The sequence below is a fragment of the Lagopus leucura genome, unplaced genomic scaffold (assembly GCF_019238085.1).
Source record: "Lagopus leucura isolate 7727_CA_CO unplaced genomic scaffold, USGS_WTPT01 Super-Scaffold_1, whole genome shotgun sequence".
Classification (NCBI taxonomy): domain Eukaryota; kingdom Metazoa; phylum Chordata; class Aves; order Galliformes; family Phasianidae; genus Lagopus; species Lagopus leucura.
Genome location: NW_024962250.1, coordinates 6,171,043 through 6,187,170, shown reverse-complemented (window position 1 = coordinate 6,187,170; position 16,128 = coordinate 6,171,043). Strand labels below are relative to the sequence as shown.

The 16,128-nt window shown below is 39.1% G+C and overlaps 1 protein-coding gene across 13 annotated transcripts in view; it reads left to right on the top strand.

Annotated features, from left to right (window-relative positions):
• Positions 1 to 16,128, top strand: part of MADD (MAP kinase activating death domain) — a 70,451-nt gene that overhangs the window by 22,064 nt on the left and 32,259 nt on the right. For 2 of the 13 annotated variants that reach the window (XM_042871973.1, XM_042871944.1), the window contains exons 8-22: positions 683 to 739; positions 1,475 to 1,653; positions 1,938 to 2,173; positions 2,702 to 2,858; positions 3,832 to 3,938; positions 4,779 to 4,972; positions 5,580 to 5,860; positions 6,394 to 6,533; positions 8,237 to 8,338; positions 9,147 to 9,185; positions 10,213 to 10,272; positions 10,733 to 10,835; positions 11,852 to 12,038; positions 12,213 to 12,363; positions 14,189 to 14,395. In XM_042871973.1, coding sequence (XP_042727907.1) covers positions 683 to 739; positions 1,475 to 1,653; positions 1,938 to 2,173; positions 2,702 to 2,858; positions 3,832 to 3,938; positions 4,779 to 4,972; positions 5,580 to 5,860; positions 6,394 to 6,533; positions 8,237 to 8,338; positions 9,147 to 9,185; positions 10,213 to 10,272; positions 10,733 to 10,835; positions 11,852 to 12,038; positions 12,213 to 12,363; positions 14,189 to 14,395 — 2,200 coding nt within the window. The remainder of the gene's footprint in view (positions 1 to 682; positions 740 to 1,474; positions 1,654 to 1,937; positions 2,174 to 2,701; positions 2,859 to 3,831; positions 3,939 to 4,778; positions 4,973 to 5,579; positions 5,861 to 6,393; positions 6,534 to 8,236; positions 8,339 to 9,146; positions 9,186 to 10,212; positions 10,273 to 10,732; positions 10,836 to 11,851; positions 12,039 to 12,212; positions 12,364 to 14,188; positions 14,396 to 16,128) is intronic. The other 11 variants (XM_042871995.1, XM_042871954.1, XM_042872011.1 and 8 more) reach the window with 7 other exon arrangements.

Genomic DNA, 16,128 nt, shown 5'->3' with positions numbered 1-16,128 from the left:
AGTGTGTGACCTCTGTAATAACCCAGTACTTACTGTCAGCTCAGATGGAAGTAATATGTTGCATGGGGTTTTGTTAGATCCACCTTACCCTCACTTCTGCCTCATCCCTTTGCAATTTCAGGTACTATTGAGCAAAATTCTCTCATTAAAGCAAAGTTGAATATCAGAACAAATTGCATTTTCCTTAAACAACTTCTATTTAAAATTATTGGTATTGACCCAAACAGTCTTTGGTCCCTATATATTCCTACATTCATCATCATGGATAGTTGAACATTGGCAAACGTGAATGAGGATTACTGGTTGCAATACAAAGTAGAGAAGACTGAATTGCAGCCCAGGTTGCTAAGGTTAACACCCTTTATATACCTTTGGAACTTAGTGTCAATCACTAATATTCAAAATACCTGATTTTAAGCCGCAGTGGAAAGTTCTTAGCTTCATCAGTAAGGATCCTTTCCGCTTTCCAAAGCAAAAGTAGCCAAATGTGGATATTTTGGGGATGGGGCAGTTAGACCTCTCTCTCCGTGCCTGTCTTGCATCCCTTTTTATTTCCTCTCATTTGTGATATTTGGTAGTAATAGATTTTTTTTTTCCTCCATCTGTTTCTCTGTGGTCATGTGTTCGTCTTGGCTCTGATGGGCTGCTGGTGTTATCATATGATCTTCCATCTTGCCTCCAGTCTCTGGTTAGCATGACTGCAATCACTCAGCAACAGCTGCTCACTCCTGACAACAAGGTTCTTTATTTTATTCTTTCCCCCCGGTTTTCCATTTTACCCTTTTACTTTGGTCTTTTTGTTTTACTTTATTTGTTCGTTTATTTTTGAGATTAAACTGGTGAAGACTCGGTTGGCAAATGAGAGAAATGAGGGAGATTTAGGTTGGATCTGGGTATTAAGGACTGACTTACTAGTCATGCCACTCCTGTGCATTTTCCTGAGGATATTATGAGGGTTGAAGAGGATGACTGCTTTATGGAGAGATGAAGACATTATTCAGAAAAGAAATGTCGTTTGCAGACAGACTGGAAGATAGATACCTGTGTGCTGGCTGTCTGCGTGCTGTCGTGGGTTGTCAAACTCACTGACTGAACTGCCAAGTTGCAAGGCAAGTTTTAAGGGATGTAGATCTCTGTGTGTGTTCTAAATGCACACAGGCATAACCCTCCTATATATTGTATGGATTATCATGCAACTAGAAGTCAGATGTGGATTATTTTTTTCATGTCATGGACGGTCTAGAGAAGCAGACTTCCATGTTAACACTCATGCGTTTTCATTATTGAGGAGATCATTTGGACAGTCCACATAAAGGAGGGCCTGGAGGTATTTCTTGACTCAGTGTAGAAGAGATGATTTAAGGCAAATTATTGGAGCGTGAACAATTGTTGTGATTGCCTAGAGGGTAGCTCTAATCTTTTGTTTCTCAAATAACTTCTTGCTGAATATGTGCCTGATGTTGTCCTTTGCTAGGCACTGGCTAGCATGAGTCTGAATACTCAGCCCATTCTTAATCTAGAGAAGTTCCATGAAGGGCAGGAGGTGCCACTGCTGCTGGGAAGACCACAGAATGATTTGCAGTCTACTCCCTCTACAGAATTCAACCCTCTGATCTATGGAAATGATGTGGACTCTGTGGATGTGGCTACCAGGTGAGACTGAAATGCAAAGTGGTATTGAGTTCATCAAGCTTGCACTTGAAGGCAGCACAGGGCTGAGAGCAATGTCTGTCATGGCTCTTGGTGGCTCTTGGTATTGAGCAGGTAAATGAAAACCGAGTGACTGATTGGTTTATTAAGTTTTTTAAGAAGACAGCTTCTTGCACTACGTTACTTCATAGATTTGAAACTTCGCCTAATACATACCTTTAAAAGGTTCTCTGTCTTCTGTTGAGTTCTGTGTCTTTATCTGACATGTGTCCTTTGCCTCTTTTTAGGGTTGCTATGGTGAGATTTTTCAACTCACCAAATGTTCTGCAAGGATTCCAGATGCATACTCGCACTCTTCGTCTTTTTCCACGACCAGTAGTGGCCTTCCAGGCAAATTCCTTTCTTGCCTCTAGGCCAAAGCAAACACCTTTTGCAGATAAACTTTCCAGGACACAAGCAGTAGAATATTTTGGAGAATGGTCACTCAACCCTACTAACTATGCTTTTCAGAGAATTCATAACAGTAAGTTTTGGTTTTCCCTTTCCCGCACTTCTGATGTTTTTCAGAAACTTGAAATGCAGATAGATTCTGGGGTCAAACTTAGCTTAATACCATATTATTCATGGCATCAGACTATCCTGGGTTGGAAGGGACGTACGAAGATAATCAAGTCCAGTTCCTGATTTCACACAGGACAATATGAAGCTGTGTGTCTGAGAGCACTGTCCCAACGCTTTCTGAACTCCAACAGGTTCCTGGGGAACCTGTTCCAGTGTGGCATTCATTCTGGGTAGAGAAATCCAGTTCAAGAAAAATTTTCTATTTTATGTATTTTAATGCCATTTACTTCTCCAGATAACTTCTTGTCTTGTTTGCTAGCGGAGAAGAACTCTTGTAGTTGTTTTTTGTTGTTGTTGTTTTTTTTAAAGATGACTGTTCTGTTTTGTGCAAGACTTAGTAAGGGATAGCTTCACTACTAATGAAGCCTTTGACACAAATAAATGAGTTCAGTTAACTTTCTCCTTGTTTGTTTATTTGTTTTTGGTGCAGATATGTTTGACCCAGCACTGATTGGTGACAAACCGAAGTGGTATGCTCACCAACTGCAGCCCATCCACTATCGTGTCTATGACAGTAATTCACAACTAGCTGAAGCACTGAATGTCCCAGTAGAAAAAGAAACAGACTCTGATCCCACCGATGACAGGTTAGTGGGGGGGCATAACTCTAGCCACCTGACAGTTACTTCAGATTATTCTGGGCCTTCTCTCCAGTATCTCATTTGTTACCTTTTTCTCTACCCTTCCATGCTTTTGTTTAATTTCTTCTGTCTGGTCAGAATACTGATATTGAAATAAATTGTCTCACTGCTTTGTCATCATTGCAGCAGCTTCTTATCTCTTTGCTAATGTCTTCTCAAGCCTTCATTTTACATGGATCTTTATTTGTACTTTCCTGTTTTGTTTTTTTTTTTTTGCTTCCTATGCCCCTTTTTCATTTGGTATTATTTCTCACTCTGATGTTTTCTTTTTTCTTTTCTTCTGTGCTGTTCTTTCTCTGGTTACTTCTTTTTTCTGTACTTCAAGCAATCCCACTCATCCTACCACTCTTTCATATCTTTAATCGTAGCACATAGTTATGCAAAGCTTGCTAATACTCCCCACTGCCTGAGACCTTGTACATTCAGTAAAGTGAGAATAATTTTTTGTTGATGTGTTTCTGGCCTTGTATCTCAGAGGTTTGCATCAAGTTTTATCATCCTTCCTTCTCTTTTAGCCTGTGAGGTCTTCCAGGCTTGTACTTGTTTTTCTTTTATGTTCTACACAGCACCAGTAGTCCTCATGTTGGAAATTATTGTTAGTATTAAAAAGAAGTGCTTTTCTTTTGATTTCCAGTTGTCTTGAAGCTTCCTCCCCTCCTGACACTCACTGAGAATTTGTATCTACTCCCTGTCCACCTATGCTAGATCTCATTAACCCCTTGCTGAGTGCTTTTAACTGTCTTCCTGTATTGCCTCTTTACCTGTCTCAAATGTTTGTCATTTGCTCTGACTTTTCATGAAGCTGGCACCTTAATCTTGCCAGGGTTTGTTTTTTTTTTAATAGAAGTGGTTATATCATTAGATTTTTAAGATGCTATTGCTGTTCTGCTACCACTCATCTTTTTCTCACCTGTTGTGGCAGTGGCAGTGACAGTGTCGACTATGATGACTCAAGTTCCTCCTACTCTTCACTTGGTGACTTTGTCAGCGAGATGATGAAATGTGACATTAATGGCGATACTCCAAGTGAGTAACTTTGGGCTGCATTTTCACGAGATCCACATAGGTTCCTCTTCCACGTTCACCTGTGCTGTGACGGTGGGGAAATGCCTCCCCAGGTGTCTCAATCGGAGCAAAACATTGTTCTGTTATAATATTGCTCTGAGGTAAGGGAGTCAATTACCAGTAGCAGACTGAAGGAAGACATTTCTTTGGCTTATATGCAATCCCCTCTAAAAGACATGGGAGGAGAAAGATCAGAAGTAGGTGCTGCTGAACAAAACCCACTGACTAGATTTGGAAATGTGCTGCCAGTAGAAAAGGTGCAATATGGGCTGCAGATTACAAGCTTTCTTCTGCCCCCACTTTTTGGTCCTCAGAGCTGACTTTAATGAGTCACTTCATTTTATTGGGGACAGGAAAATGCGTTCTCTTTGGTTTATATGGAGGCGGCAGCAGCAGCGTTTGAGGCTGGGAGATTATTACTTTTATAAACCAAAAACATGAATGCCAGCATGTTTCCTTTGCCCAAGGACAAGAGGTAACAGTCGTATTTTGTAACAAAGGAAATTCTGCCTGACTGTAAGAAAAGGTTCCCATTGTGAACAGATCCCCAGAATCAAAGGGGATTATTCAAGCCTTGGAGACATTGGAAACTCAATAAGAAAAGGCCCTGGGCAGCCTGTTTTAACTTTAAAGTTAGCCCAGCTTTGAGTAGCCAGTTGGATTAGATGTCTTCCTAAAGTGCCTTACAACCTTTCTATGTGCTTCTGTATTCTGCTGAGCAGATCTGTTAGGGATTTTCAGTCAGATGGACAGAAGGCTGAGGAAGGCAGTATTCTTTAATGCAAAATGATGTATTTGCAGATGTTGACCCCCTGACTCACGCAGCCCTTGGTGATGCCAGTGAAGTGGAGTTTGATGATTTTCAAGAATATTCAGGAGATCTGGATGAACAGGCCATGGACAGTGAGAACTCCCAAGAGAACAACCAGCCTCGTTCAAGTTCCAGTACTACAGCCAGTAGCAGCCCCAGTACTGTCATCCACGGAGTGAACCATGTGTGTACTGAGATGAATTCAGCCCCAAGTTGAGAGAATTAGGATATAAAGAGTGGGAGAATAGTTCTTTCTGAGTGGGGCAAAAGCTGATCAGACTGAAAACATTCAGAAATTAAATTGCATGCACTTTCTGGACTCCAAGCAAAGTAGTCTCTTATGCTGAGACAGAACATTCCTGTGTGTAAAAGCTCACATGCATTAAAGTACATTATTAACAGAGAGCAGTGGTCCAGGTTGTGACTGCAGGAGTGACTTCTACACAGTATGGAAAGATCTGTTGTAGGGGAATGGGATGGGGAAAATCTTGAATCTGTGTTCATTTAGGAAGTATGGGAATTGATTCTGTAACCACAAAGCAGAGCAATAGGGAGCTGTTATCCTGGCACTTAACAGTAAGATCTGTTTTGCAGGGAAGAAAGCTTCTAGAACAATGCATAAATGCTGCAACTTTTCTACAGATCTAGATTAGAACAACTGATTTGGGTGGGGGCCCAGAAACTGCTACGACCCTGCAGAATTCCCAGTTTATAACAGTTGCTCTTGTCAGGCCCTTCAGTTTTAAGTAATTCAGATTAGCAAACAGATGAATAATTTGACTGGTCCACAGGAGTCTGCAGATTCAGCAGAGATGGAGGAGAAGCTAGTTGCTGGATTTTCAAACCATCTCCCTTCTTTGCCACTACAACCAAGCTTTCCCAAGATGAGCTTTGATCGTCGTGAGAGTGACAGCCCAGCTGTCTGCATGAGCTCCTCAGAAGGGGTGGTGAGGAAACGAGAGTATGATAATCCGTACTTCGAACCACAGTATGGTTTTCCTACAGAGGATGAAGATGATGAGCAGGAAGAGAGCTACACCCCAAGATTTAACCAGAATCTCAATGGAAGCAGGTGAGTTCTCCCTGTCCTCCTGTTGTTTTGTACAGCTGTCGTGGGGTTCCCATCTGCTTCATGTAGTTTAACATTTTATTGAAGTAGTGGGAGATAACAGAATTATCAGTTCTTCATTGAAACATTCTAGTGCATGATCTACTGATTTCTCGATGTCTTTAAGGGATTTTGGTTGTGAAGCTTGCTATTGCAGGGGTGATGTGTGAGGGGAATTAAACGTTTTTTTATTATATTGGGTTTTTTCCTTTGTTGCTCTCAAAGCAGAAGTATTTTTTCCACCCCTAAGTCCACCAGTGTAGTGTTGCAGACAAATTTGCAGCATGTCCTAAAAGGTAATAAAGGCCTTAATGCAAAGATGCATCTCTACTTTTTTTCCTTTTTTTTTCTTTTTTTCTTTTTCTATTTTTCTTTCCCACAAGGGAAGGACAGTGTGGTAAAAACAGGCTAAAAACAAGACCAGCATCAGCCTCCCACAGTCATATAAGCTTTTAGGAAAAAAAATGCTAATAACACCTATACGTTTTTCTTCAAAGGTCTCAGAAGTTACTTCGTCCGAACAGTTTAAAACTGGCCAATGATTCTGATGCAGATTCAGACTCCAGGGCCAGCTCTCCAAACTCTACTGTTTCCAACAACAGCAGTGAAGGTTTTGGGGGCATCATGTCTTTTGCAAGTATGTACTCAAGCATTCATTAAACCGTTTTGATTTATCAGATCTTACAGAGAGGTGGTTAGCCAAGAGGAAGACTTGGTTGTCGGATTGTTACCAGGTCTCCAGAACTTGTGTTGAGAGTCACAGGACCTGTTTTATTTACACTGCTGATAACTACTGCTTTATGAATTTTTCACTAAGGACTTTGGTTGTGTCGTTAGGCCCTTGAGTTATATGGCACTTTGGACCACAAATCAGAAATTCTGTCCATTTCATTTAAATAAAAACTGTGATTTTTATGAAACTGGTACAAGAGCGTTAACCATTAGTATGCTTCTCATGCTACCACTTCACTTGTTTAGGTCTGACATTAAATTTCTTCACTGTGCTCTCTTACTTTCAATTAAATTATTGAATAATTTTTAAAAATAATATCCACAGTTATGGAAAGCTGATGTAGAGTATTTTAATGTGTGAAAGAAGATATAACCAGATAAATAATCAGCTGTTGTGGGGGATGGGCAAGAAGTTAGTAGCACTGGGAAAATTGTATTTGATGTTTCTACTAAAAAGATTGTTACTAAAATAAAGCTAGATTAGGGGGGAATAAGGATAAGTTGAAATAGTGCACTAACAATTTAGATGAACATGTTGAGGTTTTCTATATGAGGAGGATCTCTATTCAAGTTCCTTTCAGGATGTCTACAGACTTAAACAGATGACAGAGCATCGTTGCACTCTTTATGTTGTTAGAAATCTTCTGGTGCTACAAAAAGCTTTGTTTTCCTCATAAATGGAAACTTCTATTTTAAAGTGTGCTTTTGGGTCAGAGTTGCAGAATTTCAGAAGGCTCTGTGCACTCTTCTGACTTTGGGACTGTGTATTTTAGAGATCTTTTGTCATACTATTTTCTCATGTGACCCTCACCACTTATTTGCTCCTTAAAAGGAGTATCAAACTAGAAGACAGTTGATGTGTAGTTACCTGTATAATGGCAGGAAGACAGATTGACACTGCTGGTACATTTAAGACTCAAAAACACAATGACAATGATTGTAACTTGAGAGCTAAGAATTACCTTTTAAACAATTTAGAATAGTCAGAATACAGATGTGGTTGTGTTGTAAATGAAATTATATTATACTTGTCAGTTCTGTGGACTTAAAATTTTTTTTTTTTTTAAATTTAAAAAAAATGTTCATGCTTTCAATAAGAAGATGAATTACAGGAAATTTAGAAAGTATGGGTATGTGCAGAGAACATTAGGTGTTTGGTAAAGAAAGGCTGAGTAACCTGGGTCTGTTCAGCCTTCGGAAGAGAAGTCTAAGAGAAAATGTAATAACTGTTTATAAATATCTAAAGGGAGGTGGGATGCAAATGGATGAGGTCAGGCTAATCTTGGTGGTGTGTAGTGATGGGAGAAGTATTGGCCTAAAACTCGAATGTATGAAGTTCAGTACTAAAATGAGGAAGAATTTCTTTATGGTACAGGTGACGGAGCACTGGAACAGGCTGCCTAGAGAGATTGTCGAGTCTCCTATGGAGATATTCAAGACCCATCTGGGTGTGAACCTGTGAGAACTATTGTAGGGAACCTGCTTTAGCAGGGACGTTGGACTCAATGATCTCTTGAGGTCCTTTCCAAGCCCTGCAGTTCTGTCATTTGGTGTAATTGTTGTTTTGTTGATTTTTTTGGTTTTTTTTTTTTTTTTCTTTTGTCATAGGCAGCCTGTACAGAAACCACAGCACAAGTTTCAGTCTGTCCAATTTAGCCCTGCCAACCAAAGTTGGGAGAGACAAGAATACCCCCTTTCCCAGCCTGAAAGGTAACCATTTTTCCCTTTGTCTTCTATAGCCCTTACTATTATTGTGACTCTGCAATCCCTAAAAGGAACATTGGTGGTGAAGTATTTTCGTACTTTGGGTTAATACCTGCTTTAATTATCAAGACAAAAATTGTCTTGATATTTCTTAGTCAGACTTCTTCTCAGCAACTGAGCTGTGTTGGGGTGGGAGACTAGCTAGCCTACCTTGTGTTAATAGGTACACTGTGAATGTTGGTTTTGTTTTGTATTTTGTTTTATTTAATTTTTATGTCTTTAGTGTAAAGAATGGGAACAAAGAGGTAGGTTCTACTTTTGTACTGCCACTGCTTTAGGTAACCTGTTAGAGCAGTGACGTTCTGTTTGTAAGAAGGAATAGTCCCTTTCTCCCATGGAGACTGCTGAAGGAATAATGCCTCCCTCCTGTGGAGACTGCAGTTTACAAAGGTTTAAATAGTGCTGGTACTTTCAATTCACTATATGGAAACTTTCCAATCAAACCCAAAATATAAATATATTTCAGCTCATTCAGGGTAAAGACCCATTCCTAACTTAGGTGCACAGTCTTGTAATTGGAACTTCTCTTGTTTGTCTGCTATGTTATGTAATAACACGTGAATAGGGACTAGAGAAATAGGGACTCTTACCCTAAGGAATTGAACAGCCTGGTTGTCATGATAGCAGTTGCTAAACCAAGGAAGATTTTACTTTACCTTTTGAGTTATTCTATCTGATTAGAACTTGCTGCTTTTGTTTTAATATGTTGATTTTATTTATTTATTTTTTCCTCCTCATCATTTCATCGGTAAAGATTACTTTAATCTGGAAGTGGGAAGGGATGTGAATGAAGGTTGGTATGATGTTTTGCTGACCTCTGACCTTGTAGAAACAAAGGCCAAAAGCTGTTTCTGTGTTTCTGCTTTGGACTTTGTTTTTGAGACAAGTAATCATTCCCTGTGTGTAAAATGAGGAGGAACAGCACTGGTATGGTAAAAACACTAGCAGAGATTCTGCACAGCTGTTTTTGACAACCTTTTACCAGTTAGTTACGTTTTCATATCCAATTGTGCAGGATAAGAAACATACTTCATATCAGGGTTTTATTCAGGGGTAAACTTAATGACTGATTCCATGCATTGGAAGAAAACAGTGATGGGGTTTGCCATTTCGTGTTTGTGCTTTGCACCTCATCTTCTGCACTTTGGTGTTCTTTTCTTGATGAATGTAATTGTGCAGGATCTTCAATGTTACTGTGCAGATATGAGGATGGGATATTCGTGGAGTAGCTCAGTCTCTTTTGTGCATGTGCAAGTGTGTGTGTGCATTTGTGTTCATTTGTGTGTGCATGCTGGCTCATTGGGACTTCCACTGAGCACTTCTCTGGGTTTTGAAATGTTCTCGTCTCTGTTGTGCAGGCATAAAGTTACCTTGCTAACTCGTTCTCACCAAGCGTGTGTGTTGCTCTGTGTTTGTAATGGGAAATGATGCTGGGACTCCATCTCATTGCTGCTGGTTGATCACTTTCCATCCTCCTTCTTTAATTTTTATTCCATGCACATCCATCTCCATTGTTTTTCCTCAGTGATGCAGTTGTTTTTGGTAGTGCCCTTGAAATTCAATATGTGCAATAGTGTCCATGAAGATGCAGTACAGCAGTTCGATAATGCTGAATTTCAAGTTAAGCAGTATCTGTTAGAGAAATTACAGCGGCCCTTGTTGTCTTGGGCTTTCAAACATCCTACCTGCTATAGTATCGTTTGGGTTTTGTTTTGAGGGAGGGTTGGGAAGAAGCTGGTAGCTGGATTTATTATTTTTTATGCTGATGGTGGGAAGCGCAGATATGTAGTACACTACTAATTGTATATTTTGTGTCCCAGTATTTGGGTTAAATACTATAATGGAGATTATTACTGAAGCTGGCCCAGTAAGCAATGAAGGTGGGTTCTCTACAGCATGAGCTGTGCATGATGTGACAATTTCCAGCATCCCCTATGCCTGACTTTGGGCTACCTTTCCTCATTGGGTAACCAGTATCATATGATCTATACTAGTCACCCCTGATGCATTATGCTTTTACATACAGTGACTAATTTGAAGATGATTCTTGTTGTCAAACTGCATGCAGAGCAGCCAGAATTTTCCTGCCTTTCACCTTCTGCCCCCATTACCATCTTCTCTTTTTCTCTCTGCATTACTCCCATTACTGTTTTCTGCCGATGTGTGATGCTAGAATATGATATATGCTGCTGCTTTTTTGGAGTTTCCATTTTGTTTGAAGTTTGTTACCTGTAATCTGAATAAGTGTGTTAGCTAACCTTAGTATTGCTTGTTGCTGTCCTGGCAGCAGACTATTTTCCTCCACCCATTTCTTCTCATGCTGTTTCCTCTCCTGTTTAGGAAACAGGCGAGCCCTGGTGGATCAAAAGTCTTCAGTCATTAAGCATAGCCCAACAGTGAAGAGAGAATCTCCATCCCCGCAGGGGCGAAGTAGTAATTCCAGGTAATATTTTTGGTTGCTTTTATTTTATTTATTTATTTATTTATTTTTTTTTCTTTCCATGAAGTGGTGGTGTTGGAGTGGCCATCATATCCCTAGATCTGTGGCTATTGAGAACAACACTATTTTTCTATAGCCCTAAGCCTGTATGCATTGTCTGAGAAGATTTTGTACAAATGACCTTTGAGTTACTAGCACATATGTGTATTTTTCTGCCCTTTAAAAAGTTTCCTCTTTCTGTCTGAGATCTAAAATAGTCTACATCGTGAAAGATCCTGCTTTAAGTCAGTAATCTTTTAATTGAGTTTAGTCTCAACATTCTAGCCAGCAAAAGTTTAGTGAATCACTTTAGAGGATCAGCTGAATAGGTAAAGCAGTTTGATTTTGTGAGTTCACAAGAAAACCATTTTTCAACATTGGAAAGGGACTTGAAGAGGTAATTAAATATTACCTCACCTGTGTTTCTGCTTTCTCGTCCCTTCTTCCCTGGCAGCCATATGTAGAGTGAAATTTACTTTGAGCTAATGGGGATGGGAGATAAAAAACCGTGATTCAGACTGGGATGCAGCAGACTGCAGAGGAGTTGTCTTCTTTTTAGCTTTCCTTCCCCCAAGGTAAAAAAAAGCTGAAGCAGTATGTACACCAAGGCTGCTGCACTAGTGCTGTGAGTACAAGGAAAATCTACAGATCTAAAGTAGCCGTGGGAGAAGGTTGCAGTTTATAGACTTCATATGGATCTGAGCTGTGCTGTGAATGGGGATAGTACAGCAGTAGCTACGTGGACTCGAGAAAGACCTGATTATGGCTTGTGACAGAAAATAAGGGACAGACAAACAAAAATGTTTGATGCTACAGCTATAGAACAGTGCTCGTTCCATGAGCAGTTGTTAGTAGAAAATCTAGCAAGATTTGAGGTTTTTGTAAACTTAGGTTTGTTTGGAAATGAATTTATGTGTGTCCTGGTCAAGATAAAAAGCAGACTAACTCTTGCCACCTCGTTTCCTTTCTAAATCCATCAGTGAGAACCAGCAATTCCTGAAGGAGGTGGTACACAATGTTCTCGATGGGCAAGGTGTTGGCTGGCTGAACATGAAGAGAGTCCGACGCCTCCTGGAGAGTGAGCAGCTCCGTGTCTTTGTATTAAGCAAGCTAAATCGCACGATCCAGTCGGAAGAAGATGCTCAGCAGGATATCATACAGGATGTGGTCAGTGCTAAATTCAGCAGGGTTCTCATACCTAGTTTATGCTTAGGTTCAGTTCATGGAAGATTTTTGTGAAATTGCGTCTTACAGGCTGATATTACAGCAGTTTTGGAGTTTGTGCTCCTGAATGACTTTCTTACTTGAGAAATATTGACACTAATTGGATTTTTGTTGCAGGAGATCAGCCGCAAAGTTTATAAAGGCATGCTGGACTTGCTCAAGTGTACTGTGTTGAGCCTGGAGCAGTCATATGCAAATGCTGGCCTGGGAGGCATGGCCAGTGTTTTTGGCCTTCTAGAAATAGCACATACTCACTATTACAACAAAGGTAAGATAAATGTTTCCTGTGTGTTACCAGTGGTTCTTGTATTGCTAGGTGATCTTGGAAGACAAAGCCTATTTTAGGTAATACCTCCTTAATTTTTCACTTTTTCTTAAAATCTGGTTCTTAATGCAAAGTAAGAAAATTCATGCGTAAGGGAAATGAGCAAAAGATGACAAAATGCCACCTCTCTGCTTTATATCCGACCCAGCTTTTCACTGTCTGAGATTATAGCTATTTCACTGTAGCAGAGAAGTAACTACTTAACACTACAGTTGGCTTCTCGATTGCTTGCATCAGGGATTTTGTGAGTTGGCTTTGATGTCCTGTGGACTCAAAATGTTCTTTGCCAATCACTGTTAGACTGCTGAAGAAGGTAAGAAAGGAAAGTTGAGCTGGCATACCAGTTCAAAATGTGGGGATCTTGGTAATTATTAAACCTGACACCAGTTCTAAACAAAATTATGAAATTGTTGACATAAAACTCAGTGGTTCATATGTGAAGTCATGCTTATAAAATGCAGGCACCATGTTTTGATGGTAAGTAGAGTTTATCTGTTTATTTAACTGTGATCACAAATGACAAAATTTATGGATACAAACTTTTGAAGCCTTGATAAATCTTTAAAGGGCTTCTCTTGTTTTTGCACGACATCTTGATTTATAATCAGATTTTAGCTACTCAGTATTTACTGTCTGATTTCAATGGGTTTATCTAGATATATTGCTAGATACGATCTGTAGAGGAGAGGGCTCATCTTAATGTCATTTAATATATAGTGATAATTGATGAATTCTAAGATTGTTCAATTTTGGCATATGGTATAGACTGTTGGAACAGTACATGATGGATATAGATTATTTATCTAGAGGAATCTGAATGTTAGTAAAGCAGAGTTGTGATTAATTTATTTTAATCTGATCAAACTAAGGCCTTGTATGTAGAAAGCAGAAAATCTGGCAATGAGAAAAGGATAGGAAACTGTGTCTTAAGAAGCAGTGTCTCTGAAGGTAGCAAGTTAAGTATGAACTTTCCAGTGTTTATCTATGAAAACTGGGAGAGGCGTGGAGAAGGAGGCATGTACACCTTGGAATATGTGTTTAGGTTGCAGAGGTAAGTCAGTAACAAAGAGTGGGCGATGTGGTGCTTCCAGTTGTGATCAGCACACCTGGAAAATTTAAGAGGTTTCTGAAAAGACCTATGTAGAAGTGGAGGAACACCTTTTCTCTCAAACAAGTGTCGTCTGTTGCATGTTAGATGTTGATCATTTTCTGTAATTATTTGTATAGAAAAGTATTGCTATAAGCAGAATCTTTAATGTACTGGTCAACTGGTGTATGTGCAGTTATTTGGACCTGGTCTGGTTTGGGTCAGTACCGTAGGAGGCAATGCAACAGTCAATGGTATTATGAAGCCTGTGGTATGATAGATTTAGACATCTGGATATGAAATTTTTATTCTAAGCTTCATCAGCTATTGGAACAGTTTGTGCAAGAGTTCACAGGGTTATTCACTGGAAGCCTAATTTTAATTATCCTGTTGTGAAAGTTTTGCTGCAGTTTGCTACAGAGAAATAATCCAAACCGCCTTTGGCGACAAATGATTGTTCAAAGTCTTAAACAACGATAGATGAGGCCTGCTCTCATTTCCTTTTTCCTTTTACTTTGTTTTTTGGTCCTTTTTTCTTTTTTAGTTGTTTGTTTGTTTGCTTGGGGGCGTTTGTTTTTTTTTTTTAACGTTGGTTTTTTTGTTTGTTTTATTTTTTTTGTGTAGGTACTTTTTGTTTGTTTGTTTTTTTTTTTGGCAACACTTTGTTCTTTCTCTTTAAAGAACCAGAAAAGAGAAAACGAAGCCCAACAGATGGTTCTGTCACTCCCGTTGGCAAAGATCCTGCATCATCTCCAAGAGTGGAGCCGAAACCTGCCATGCAGCTGCCAGTACCACAGCTGATGCCAAAGGCACCAAGCCCTGCAGCGAAAGGGCTAAGAGAATTTGATACAAGGAGTCTAAAGGAAGAAAATTTTATTGCTTCCATTGGTGTGTATTAAAATGCATGTGAAGTGCAAGAGGGGCTTCTATTTTGGCATTAGGTTCTATTTGCATTGTCTCCATTTTAACACAATACATTTGCTGCTGTAACATGCCTCATTTACACCATGGATACCAAGGAATAATCATAAGTATTTTCACTCGCTCTTGGATAAATTATCCAGGACAGTTTCCTCCAGGAGCTTTCTGACCTTAATTGTTTCTGAATATCATTGCACTTCAGACAACCTTCACTTTTGCTGTGATTTATGTTTTTAAGTAGCAGAAAATGGCAAAAAGGGAAATGAGCAGGGGACTTTGGAAAGGGCTACAGTGGAAGAGACCACATGAAATAGAAGTTTTGTAATCATTGCTGACCTAATCTATATTATTTAGATGGCATCTTGATAGAATTGGGACTGAGGATCTCCTATCTGTTGAATAATTAAAACTGCCAAAAAGTTTAAATTGTAGTGTTACAGTTTCAGTGAGCAGGACTGATGGATCTTCCTTCTATGCAACATCAAATAGAATGCCTGTCCTTCTAAACAGCATCTGCTAGGCTGTTCAGTAGAAATTTTCCTACTATCCCACCTATGGCATAAGAGTTTTTGCCTATATCCGGGAAAAAAAGGTGAACTTTAGATTGTTTTAGCTAAAAGGGATTTTTATACATTAAAAGAAAAAAAGGAAAGAAAAAAAAAAAGAACAAAAGATTTAGGTTGGATCCAACCTTCTGCAGATTGAAAGCGAGATAGGTAGGTGTACCATCAACATGTGAGGAAAATCCTTCACTGACTCAAAAAATGTCATGTTACACTTTAGCCTTGCTTATAGCCTGTTTAAAATAACTTCTGAATTTTCATTTAAGATTTCATTTCATTTCTCATTCTATGAAAGATTAATTTTCTGAAAGCAGTGTTCTGGGAGGTTGTACTTCCAGTAAATGACACAAAATAAGGGAATGTGTGTATTGAATAGTTATTTGGCAGAAAGGGTGCAGACATTTTCTTAACTTTATGTATACCTACAATTGCAGACTATCTGCTGTTAAATCGTCCCGAACTGATACTGATCGCCTCTGATTTGGTTTGTCTTCTTGTTTCCAGAGGTAATCTAAGGAGGCAAAAGCTCAGAAACCAGTCTTAGGCTGTATTTGGAAATCTATTATGAAGCTATAAGATTAAAATTTCCAGCATTTCAATTTGGTTTACTCTGGGGAACTTAACTGAATTTCTTTTCAGTAGAATAGTTAAAAGGAAGAATGCTTCTTATTTCGTTGAGAATAAAACAGTCTGTAGGCCACCATTCTTCTCAAGAAAGAAGAGATTTTAGATTGGCTTGCTCAGACTTCTGCTTTCTTTCAGATGAGGTTAAAACTTCATAGAAGCAGAAATCGGAGGGACCAGACAGTTCATGTTTATGAAGCATTATAGGAATTCCTTAGCAAAAGAAGTATTACTTAGTATGTTCTGATAGTGCTGTTGCTAGAGTATTCGCCTTAAGCAATTTAGTGTTCTAGAACAGGTGACTTATAATTCCTTATGGTGTTTCTGATGCTCTGATGATTTCCACTTTTCTTCTATGAAATTAGGCTACAAGAAAAATACAGTTTCACCAAATCTGATCAGAGTTTCTCATTTTTTTTTTTCTGATGCCTTCTTATCTAACTGGTTTTATCTGTCACTGAGGACCGTGAAAGAGTATGCAAATCAATCTTAATTTCTATAAAAACAAGGTAA